Source organism: Sphaeroforma arctica, assembly GCF_001186125.1.
Source record: "Sphaeroforma arctica JP610 unplaced genomic scaffold supercont1.29, whole genome shotgun sequence".
Taxonomy (NCBI): domain Eukaryota; class Ichthyosporea; order Ichthyophonida; genus Sphaeroforma; species Sphaeroforma arctica.
In genome coordinates, this window is record NW_014040529.1 from 162,379 (window position 1) to 174,478 (window position 12,100).

General features: G+C 41.2%; 1 protein-coding gene across 1 annotated transcript; it reads right to left on the reverse strand.

The window, feature by feature from the left end:
* Window positions 1-1,986: 1,986 nt before the first annotated feature.
* On the reverse strand, window positions 1,987-7,436 carry SARC_00848 (hypothetical protein; the record flags this gene model as incomplete). Its single annotated transcript, XM_014305465.1, has 3 exons — window positions 1,987-3,698; window positions 3,864-4,979; window positions 7,305-7,436. 3 exons carry the CDS (start codon window positions 7,434-7,436, stop codon window positions 3,333-3,335), a joined length of 1,614 nt encoding a protein of 537 aa, XP_014160940.1. The 3' UTR covers window positions 1,987-3,332.
* Between the last annotated feature and the right edge of the window lie 4,664 nt (window positions 7,437-12,100).

A 12,100-nucleotide genomic window follows, 5' to 3' on the forward strand; every position in this document is an offset into this window, starting at 1 on the left:
TATATATATATATATATATATATATATATCGCACTCAAATGGAACCATGGTACTCAACACATAAGAAAATATAAATCATGCCAGATGTCCAGATGTGAGAACTAAACAATGCAAAAGTGTATTCGCTGTCACAATACGGTTTTGTACAAAGACAATACCTCGTAGCGTTCACACTTGCTTCTCAAACTTTCATTCTAGAGCCTTTACTGGTAAGATCGAGAAATAACAATCCCCGTACAAGGCTAAATCTAGTGCTGACCGATCGGATGAAGATTCTTATAGCCACTATACAAGTATCGATGACAACGACGTTGACAAATCGCGTTCTAGTATTGCGATGACTATTATTTTAAAAATATTTTTTTTCTTGCGGCTTCTTTCTGATCTGATCGTGTAAGATCCGGTCTATTAAGGCGATATCAACGCTTTAGAGTAAATAAACGCGTAGGTAAATTCTAAGTATCGTAAAAATATCAAAGTAAATAAACGAAATGAGACTTTTAGTAAAGTTAGGTATGCCTCATGAAAACAGCAATACTCTGAGGGATTGTGAGGCTGAGACATTACCTATATATAATCCTCTCAGTACTGTTTCCGCCGAAGGGATTTTAATTAGTGTTTCGATGTCGCTCTATTAGAAACTATGGTAAATTTCATTGGGGCGAATCCGAGACACTCATAAAATCCTATCTTTAGAAGAAAAGAAGTAAAAAAAATGCTCTTGATGTCCTTAGTTATTATCTTAACCAACAACTTGCCACTTATCAAGAATTACCGACTTAGCCTTCATCAGACTGGCACATCTGCTTGGTTGATCGGAGGATCAACTAGGTAACGTTAATAGTCCCTAGAAACCTATATTCGGTTGAGCCATCTCGCTACCGAAGTATTCAGATATATATAAAGTTAGAAAATAAATATAGTTCTATTAATAGAACTAGACCAACTCTTATGTTTGGTATTTTACGGCCTTATAATGGCCTCGTCCAAATATCCGATATGTAAAATGGAAAAGGTATTAATTAATAAAACTATTAAAAACCATTTAGGAGACTTTAGTTCCTCGTACTATTAAGAGTACGTTTATAATTTACGTACTGCTTAAGAGTACGTTTATAACAGAGTCTAATGTGGAGGCCCGGCTATTACAATCCTGAACCATTCATAATTAAGATTGTAGCTGAGTTTCAAACAAAAGACGTCGCTCATCAGGGGGGCATACACAGCCTTCACAAAATTCATCAGGTCGCTTAGCAAAACAACAGCCCCCTGTGATTGCGTAAGTGGTTTTTCCCCGATGCTCAACTATGTCGTCCTCCTTTCCACAGATTGGGTTACACACACTGTGCCACTTTTGTTTGCACATAGTGCATAAGCATGTCTCCGATTTAGGAATTACAGTTACGAGGCAAGGCCTACACTCCTGCTTACAAGTAACCCATTTAGGAAGCTCCGACATTACCGGTAGTCTATGTGTGTGCGAGTTTGAGTGTGCCTATGTGTGTGCTAGTTTGAGTGTGCCTATGTGTGTGCGAGTTTGAGGGTGCCTATGTGTGTGCGAGTTTGAGTGTGCCTATATGTGTGCGAGTTTGAGTGTGCTTATGTGTGTGCGAGTTCGAGTGTGCCTATGTGTGCCTGCATAATGTACCATTTAAAAAAAAAGTATTGTGTAAATACAATAAATAGTCATAATATCATTTATAATATTATTTTCTTAAAATAAATGTCGATTTATACATTTTTATTAAAATAAATATCTACAATTTCAACGTTTCAAGAAATCACAATCGCCATGATTTGATAAATCGGATCCAAACACAAGTTTTCTGCCCCAAATTTTGTAGGTATGGTCCTATTTAAAATTTACTCAACCCGATATCATGTCAGCCGAAATTTTAAAAATTCTGAATTTTAGGTAGGAGCAGATGTGTGAAAAATTGGGAATTGAGAATCCTGCGAATCGCAGGATTGATTGAGAGGGTCTCATACAGTACCTAATTTTAGTACTAATAATTTCATTGTTTTTTTGGGTCGTTTTGTATTGAATTCCTGCGACTCGCAGGAATGTCAGTCGGCACGGGTGATATGTGATATGTATACTTCGCATTTCACAAGACTGTGACACTGAAGCAGCCATCAGCTGTGAGTGCACCAGGCATGAGACAATGCATGTCCCAGTCATCGGCTCACCGCCGATGGTGTACAGGAGGTATGCGACTTTGGATCACAACGTCGGTACATGTTCGTACAGCGCCCACTGGCCCAGTGCCCGGTCTGAGTCTCACACTCCCCAGCCCCCCGCACTCTTCTGGTAAATGGAAAAGTTGTCAATGTTCTTCCTTATGATGAATAAATGCATGTCGTAACTCTCTGTATGCAGACTTCAATAATAATAAAAATAAACATAGCCTTCTTGTATGATTCAGGAGGCTATGAAATGATTGATGCAGGAGACACGTGAGAAGGCCTTTTTTTTAAAAGTTCCATCATGAAGGCAATTGCACGAGAGGTACTGGGCTCTGGGGTAATCGAAAATGAAAATCCACGAAAAGTGTGATTACTCCCCTCAATGTGAGATGTGGACTGTAACATATACAACCCGATCATCTGGAATCGCTTGCTAGATTAGGTGGATTTGAAATTTTCAATGTACCCGGAAGATTGGCTTTTAGTATAAACATGGATTTGAAACATTGACGACAATAACCTGGTGTCTTGCTACAAAATGCTACCTTTGACTACTGGTTGCACTCATTTGCAGTACGTTCATCTTCCTAGCTGTGAATCTCTCCGTGTTTATTTTATTCAAGTAAAGTGGCGCAGTACGCCTGAATTGGCACAACAACCTAGCGCATGCTAACCCTGCGAATAGAAATGCTTTTAATATATATCATAACTGGTACTCCGTGGTTCAAGTATTTAAACAGTATCTTGTACCGCAACAATTGAAGACGAACCCTCGTGCTTCACGTACGGTCTACTAATATGTGTCGATTTGCATGTGCGAATTAGCGTTCTTCTCTCGCGAACGAACAACGTCTATCGCAGTCGGAAGCCTGGTCGGCCCTATTGTATGTATGACAGACGGTTGGCTGTTAATAGTCTCATCACTTCGCTGGTATCGTCGCGTTATGTGAATGCTGTATCTTGAGGCATCCTAATATTGTGCTTTGCCCTTCTTTCTGTGAGCAGCAGTGTTTTACATACAATGCCGACCTGGGAATTCAATTGCTTTCCGTTGGTCAACAATATCTGGCAAACGAATTGTCAGGGGTCTGATGAAGCACCCGAATTGTTCATAAATGTTAAAATGGGTCGGAACCCTCCCCTCCTTAGAAACGATCCAGCATATTCCTTTTCTCGATTATGGCCCATTTCTTGTACTCGAGACTGGTGTACACCTCAGGCATACAATTGTCAACTATGAGTTTTGTCACGTGAGCTACGGCGTCGCGAAATAGGGGTTCGGTGGTTGCATAATATGTTCCCTCATTGTTAATCAAGTCCAATATTTTCTGGCGACAACTTTGGTCTATATTAATTTGCAGAGGGCTGGATACCTCAATGAATTGTGCAGCTATCGAAAATACCATACTGATCGATAATGGAGCAGTCTTGTTGCAGGCATACACTGCGATCAGAAAGTCGACATGCTCTTCACATCGCAGTCGACGAGCTACATCCTGTACGATTCTCCGCTGCATGTCAAGTTAGAAACGATTTAGTAGGTGAACAAAATTCAATGAAGAGTGGTAGTATTAATCATTTTAGCTGAACTTAATCACACTTGCGGATAAATTTAAAGGTACTTTGAAAATGTGTGCTGGTTTTGTATGAGTATTTTTTTTACCAGTCGACCATACCGTGTTCTTGTTCTCGAGCAGTTCTTTGACGCCCTTGTTCCGGTTTTCGGCTTCTCGATAGTGCTCGCCTACCATGTCTATGTCTACCAGTGCGTTCCCAGAACTCCATTTGCGACTTAAAACCCTTACGACAATCATCGCGAAACTCTCCATCGAAAGGGTCACCAACATGAACCACGGTTGGTAAAAATACAGATACCAATTGGCCGCTCTGTCTTCCTGGGTTATTACGTATACAATTATTGCCCAAGCGGAGAGAGAAACTATAGTATAAGCCCTGAGGTTGCTAATGTAGTCTATGAAGCAATGACGCGCTTCCCGACCCTTCCAGGCACAGTAATAATAATGTATGTTATGAATAGCCAGAAGAGCGATCACCCCAGAGTAAAATTCGAATTCACTGCAAATGTGGTTTCCATTATACTCGCAGTACATCAAACTCACAAAGTGTGTGCAAAACCACACAACCACATATGCAATAGGTAGCACCCAGTATGGAACGCTAATACGTTGTTCGCAGAATAAATACTTGATATTACTCATGCGTGCCAAATTTGGTATAAGAATCATATTAAAACAAAACGACAGACACAAGAACGACCAGAAAATAGCGGTCTCCCAATCTGAGTTCACGGTTCCAGTACTAAAGTCGATCGCTTTCAGGGGCATCATCTGGAGTGACAATGCAGCCGTCAATACTGTCACCACTTCTTGAAGTAACCCTATGCCAAGGAGGTGGAGAAAGAAATCGTGATCGCGGCTGCGGATCTCGGGTTCATTCCAGTATACAAGTACGAAGGCAAACAGGCAAAGGATAAAAATGATGGTGGGTATATGACAGATGAGGATGTAGTCGAATTGCTTGCTGCCACCAGTCACTACGAGTATATTCACATTTTTTTCCGTCCCGTATGACACCCAGAAGAAAAGTGCTGCTATGCCAAAGGCCAATGGATATACCAGCAAAGCCAGTAGAAAGGAATATCGGGTGGCCCTTTGACGTAACGCTTCGGACTTCTCTGCATAGGCTAGCTCCAAATCCCTTTGAGATACTGCGTTCGCACTACCTCCTGAACTGCTGTTGCACACGTTGTCCGTGATGGAGTTCACTTCTTGCTGCATTAGCGATCAGCAGAATAAAAGTTTTTACAAGTGTTCACGTTGCTGCGTGAAAAACTCGTAAAATAACGGCGGCATTGTAGCTTAATGATAACGAAATCAACAAGATGGCTCCTTCACTTAAAGGCAAGGATCGAACAAGACGCAACAGTATATAGCTATAAATAAAAATAATGATAATCCATAGATAGACGAAATAAAGCGAAATAAAATGTCCATATTTATGGGTACATGAACGACATACATACATACATCCATAAATCCATACACAAATAATATATATATAGTTTATATACATATATATGTATGTATGTGTGTATATACATATACATATAAAAATATTTATATATATAGATATATATATATGTGTGTGCGTGTGTGTTTGTATGTACGTATGTATATGTATGCATGTTTGTAAGTATGTATGTTTGGATAAAAATATGTTTGTATATAGATAGATATAAGTATATATATATATATATGTGTGTGTATGTATCTATGTATGTATACATACATACACACACACATATATATATATGTATGTATGTGTGTGTATGTGTGTATATATGTGTATGTGTATAAATAAATGTGTATGTGTATAAGTATGAGTATGAGTATAAGTATGCGTATATGTGTATGTGTAAGTGTCTATATATGTGTATATGTGTATGTATGTGTATATGTATTTGCATGTGTATATGTATATGTATATGTGTACATGTGTATATGTGTATATATGTGTGTGTATATGTGTGCATGCGTATATATATATATGTGTGTATATGTATATGTGTACATGAGTACATGAGTATGTGTGTGTATTTATGTGGTGTGTGTGTGTGTGTGTGCGTGTGTATGTATTTATATATATATATATATATGTGTGTGTGTATGTGTTTATTTATATATATATATATATGTGTGTGTGTGTGTATGTATGTGTATAAGTGTGTAGGTAATATGTATGTACGTATGTATGTATGTATGTATGTGTCAAAATTTGCAAGGTTATATATAATTGCACACACACACACTCATATATATATATATATACCTATACATATATATATATAATTTATGTATATATATATATATATATAATTTATGTATATATATATTTATAATTTATATATATATATTTATATATAGATATAGATATATATATATCTATATCTATATATATATATAGATATATATATATATCGTTATAGATATATAGATATATATATATACATGTTAATGCCAAACATATATATCTGTGCTCATACATACCCATATGTGTTTGGATATATGCATAAAAATCGAATTAGATGTCTGTATACATGTACTACTTTTTTTTGTTGATATTATTATTTTTGTTGAAGTTTCAAGATGAAAGCTTATAACATCATGGACTGTATTGTTTTAAAATAGAATTGCATTTTTGTACATATCTGCATACACAGACGTCACAGTTTGTATGAGAGGTTTATGTGTGAAACTGAATTGTAATGGTTCTCCATAATTTGCTTATTGCCGCCCAATGCAGCCAATAGAAAGTGAATACAATTGTCAGTATATATACATACTGATACACATACTAATAGGTGATGACAATTTGAGAATAGATACAAGAACGCTCGTAAACATATATACATAACAGAACACGTCAAGAATTGTTTTCAAAGCACATCTATTGCAGCTATATATGTATCGTTTGGTATGAATGTAACAACATCAATTAAGCGTTTAAATCTACACCTTAGAGATTCGGTTACAATTTAATTCATACACGCACACGCACACAAACAAAGTGGTCATAGTGACGTACATATCTGCGGTGCGAAGCACAATCTGCAGTACGAAGTACGTGTCTGCATAAATGTATCAATCACGTATGTATTAGCTAGTTCGTACACATGGTCTCTCAGATACTCGCCGGAATGAAACGGGCTACCATAGTAATATACTGTTCGTAGTAATCATATAGCACCTATCGATTCTTTACATAAAATCTTTCAATGCACGTTTACGCCAGCTAGTTCGTAAGCACAGCCTCTCACGTACTTGCCGGTGCGAGATGTGCCATCATAGTAATACATTGTTCATGGTATCATATTGATTCCAGAACATATGCGGATAAACACAAAGTTGGCGATAGATAAAACGTAGCCAACACGTACCACGACTTCTAGTCACGAGTGTACAAAATTAGTCTCAATAGACTTACTCTGGGCCTATAACCGACACTGGTCAGCGTCAAAATGGAATATATAGACACGATTATGTTAAAAAGGTATACATGCAGATGTACCAGAAATAATAGGACTTATGTAGACATACCTTATACACCTGTATTGAACTAAAGACAGCAGATCCATCCGTTGGTAGGTCAATCTTGCCGTTACAATCGACTTTGCTCGTTAAGGACATTGTCGAGACCACCTTAGTGTTCTCCCGATCGATACCGCTCATAGTTAACACAGCACAGAGCGACTTCACTTCACAATTATCGATTGAACTTGAATGCACTTATCTATCGCGTGCATAGTATAGACAGTATTATCATTTGGGTTTGCTCAGGTAAACGAAGAAGTATATACCCAGAGTCCCAGACTCAACTCTCAACTCGCCCAGTGTCCCCGCCAGAGTCCACCACCAGAGAAGTCCCAAGTTTGGCCAAGTCCTTTTAAAGTCCCAACCCCGCATAGCAAGATTCGAATTAACATATTATTTTTTATTTATATCCATTACTCACTCACAGTCTCGACTCTCGACTCTCGACTCTCGAGTCTCTACTCTCTCTCTCTACGACATACTAAAATAAATACGATACTGTAACAGAGAGAGAGAGTATACAGTGAGTACTACTGTAACTCAACAGAGTACTATTTTTAAACTTTTTAAAAAATACATCGAACATAGCCTTCCTAACCTCAAACCGTTTTCCGTTAACACTATTGTAAATCGAATAAATATACGTTTACGATCAACTTTTATTCCAAATCCGGTCCCTTGTACGCTTATATGTGCACTTTACGGGTCTAAAGATTTAAATGTGTACCGATTTTACCATAGGATCCAGTCCTATAAAAAGAACAGGTAGGCATTTCTGATCACCATATAACCGATATAACGTTTTAAAATTGAATAAATATGCGTTTACGTTCAACTTCTATCCCGTACCCCCATAACGTAATGAGCTTAGTAATAAGCCTGCTGTTGCATTCAGAAGGCTATGCATATTTAGAACAAAAAGTAGATATTTGTTAAGACTGTGACCACTATGACTGCGACTCTCGACTGCGACCACTATGCCTGCGACTCTCGACTGCGACCGCTATGCCTGCGACTCTCGACTGCGACCACTATGCCTGCGACTCTCGACTGCGACCAGATAATATAAAAAATATTATCCCTATACCTGCGACCGGGTCTTGCGACCACTATGCCTACGACTCTTGACTGCGACTACCATGCCTGCGACTCTCGACTGCGACCAGTAACACTGCCTCTCTCACAAATGTTTCTATTGTCATACCTACGGTGAGAGATACAGAGTAACGGAGTGATAGAGTAGTAATAGTATTATTATAAATACCTACCGTGCAACCAACACCCTTTCAAATTAAAGAAAGGGAGAAATATATAAATGATACATGCCGTTGAGAATTATTTGTCATTAGGACGATGTGCCACTAATGAACCGGCATTGTATGGCACACGGGCTTTGTGTAACTAGGTATGTACTATTCATTGTCTGTCGAAAGAATCTATCAACAAAAAATGGCAATTCATAATCATGGCTTTATACTCATAATTGATTTTTTTATTTATGTTTCCACCCTTCTCAGATTTGTCGATTGAGTATGCAAGGAAAGAAGAAGAGCTTGTGACGTACAGGTATAGTATGCTGTATATTCTTTCATATATCATTCCGATTGTTAAATTGGTGTCATTCCCAATCTCACTGCCATATATTGCTTGTATTCACTCACAGACTCACTGAACAGCATGAATGAAATGCTTCTGGAAATGTGTATTCGACCGTTGTAAAAGAACGGAAGGCAGATCCGTTGTATGTGACATCAGAGAGTGGAAGGCCGTTTCGTTCGATGTGACATCAGAGAATGATATATAATCCTCTCAGTACTGTTTCCGCCGAAGGGATTTTATTTGGTGTTTCGTTGTCGCTCTACTAGAAACTATGGTATATTTCATTGGGGCGAATCCAAGAGACTAATAAAAACCTATCTTTAGAAGAAAAGAAGAAAACAAATCTTGATGTCCTTAGTTATTATCTTAACCAACAAATTGCCATTTATCAAGAATTACCGACTGAGCCTTCATCAGACTTGCACATCTGGTTGGCTGATCGGAGGATCAACTAGGTAACGTTAATAGATACTTCCCACGAATCAAATCCATCGACCCCAACAAATGCCAGCAATAAAACCCCTATTTATTTCAAAAATGGCAAGTATGTATGATACAAAGTATGAACATATGGAATGGCTCTCATAGTCGCTGTAGTGGTTCAGGAAAGATTGATGGGAAGAAGTGGTCAGTAAATTCCCGTTTGAAGCTTGGGCCAAGTGAGTCCACAATGGAAGATATGTGCTGAGTCAATTCGGGCCGGTGTTGACAAAACACTGTTACTATCGAATGTTCCATATATTCGCTTGCTGACCTACTAAGTACAGTACACACCTCTGTGGTATGTATCGGGTCTGCGCCGTGTAGTGCCGCGGAATGAGTTAGTGCAGAGTACGAAATACCGAGAAGGACCAGGTTATCCGTCATAATCCGGTCGAGAAGCGAGGATGGGGGTAAGCCAATGCCGCACCAGACCACGGATGAATTCGGTATGTGTTGGCTGGCCTGGATCGGAAGTATCATAGTCGGAACCAACAAGCGCGATGATTTGGTTTGAACCGATATTTGGAATTAGTACTTCAACAGGTATGGGGAGCATTTGTTGATGTGTCAGGGACGGGTGAGGGTATGGTGGTTCTTCAACATGCTGGAGAAAAGATCAAAGGTGTTCGTGGAGGGTCCAGATACCGTGGAATTCATGGCACTCCTGTAATTGTTGAAGGAGGTCAGGGCCAATGGGCGGCAGTTTCGGGCCTACCAGGATGCGTCGAATCAGTTGTTGCATGCAGGTAAAGTGGCTGTTAGTGAACTTGTGGCTACCGGGGCAGACAGGGCAGAGACAGCCGTCGGTGCGGTAGTCGAGCAATGTGAACATGTACGTATTCGTTACAATCATAGCACAGAGCCGGATTGGTGTAGACTCGAAGCAGCGATTGAAGCTGTCGTGTCTGGCTGTGTCTCGGTTTGAGGTTGGCGGTTTACCCATAACCAGTTGGTAGTAGTATTGGCGCCGGGCCATTGCCGCGATCTCCTTGTTGGACCAACGTTTTGTTGAGTTCTTCCTGATGTCGTCACAGCGTTGGCGGAGGGCTACATGGTCGGGTGTACGCCCGCACGTGGTTTTGTGTACAGCTTTCAGGTGAGCATAGATACTGTACGGGAAGCGCAGTGATAGTTTATCGTGGGCCCAAGCGGGTTGCGTCAGAGGGGTAAGTGGATTTGTGCTTGCCATTGAGTCGAGTTGTATTCCCAGGTAACCTCCGAGGTAGTCCGCGAATGGTCGCGCGGGGAGCAGGCCGCAAAAGTGAAGTAAATTTGTTTGATGTTTGGGAAACCGAGGGTATTTAGTGCCCGTGATGATGGCTGCTGCTTGGATGAGTGCTGAGTTAAAGCGCTCGAATAGGGGGTCCAACGCATCCTTCCATATAGGCGGAGCCCAGGCAATAATGTTCAGCCCATATGTAGCCGTGGATAGGATGAATGTTTTGAACATCACCAGTCGGTTGCGGGGTGTCGCCAGCTGAAGCCATGGAAGCTATAAGCGCGGAAAGAGTCGATACCCAGTGACAATGCTGCAACCAGGGATTACATATATCTAGCGAGGTTGATTCCTGGTACTCCGTGAGAGAGTGGGAACCCCAGGTATTTGGAGTGTTTCGGTTCGGCATGTGTGGGCGCCAGTTTCAGGGGGAGGTAACGTGTGTTCCAAGGTGCGTCTGGAAGCGTCGGCGTGATAGGCTCACCATCTATACGGAGGGTTGGCGCCGCGTGTTGCAAGTCGGTAGATCGTACTCGGGGTTTAATGACACCCTGTTCGAGGCCAGATTTGCGTCCCCACGCATCAATGTCCTCTAAGAAGGGCTGGAGCGAAACCGATCGAGGGGCTTTGCTCCGTGTGTCATCGACAAATAAATAAGAGCGGAGGAGCTTGGGCCGAAATTGTGCTATCGTGACAGCTAAGGAATCCATGTAGATAATAAAGAGCTGGGGGCCCACGATTGAGCCTTGTAGGATGCCATTCGTTCCAAGGAATAGAGATGAGAGCGTGCCGCGATATGTCACTCGGGTAGGGACCCTCTCAAACAGCGCGCGGAGGCAGTTGATCCAGTTTTCGGGTATTCCAGCGTGACGCAGAAGTACCCATAGGCGTGTGAGAGCGACCTTGTCGTATGCCTTGGTTATGTCCAGACAGACGTCGTTCCACTCCTCTTCTGACTGTGTCTCAGATTCCATGGCGGCAAGTGCTTGGGTATGACAGGAGTACCGTGATTTTAAGCCAGCTCGGGTAGCATGGGTAGCAGAGCCGGGGTGGCTCGTAATCAGATTAAGAAAGCACTTTTCATAAGACGCGTCTGACTTTTGCGTAAGCGTGATGAGGCGGAAGTCGGCGGGGGAGGTGATATCTGCATCGGCTTTCTTTGGGTGCGCTGTCAGGAGGCGGCAGTTGAGGGCTGCAGGGAAGGTACCCGCCTTCAGTAGCTCAGTGAATGCTTCGGCAAGGAGTCAAATCAGTGGGCTATTGGCGTCGGGGCGTCCTAATGTCCGGTGTTCGGTAGAGCACTCCACTGTGGCCTTCAGCGTCGGGGCCAGGTCCCTTATTGGGATAGCGGAGTATTGCCTCCATTACATCGTTGGGGCGTATGGTGGAAGTGACATCAGGAGAGGGTTCGGCATCCGGTGGAACCACGTACGGGTTTGTAGAGTTGAATAGGGCCTCAAAGTAGCCAGCGAGGGTAGCGCCTATGTCATCGGTACCCGGTATG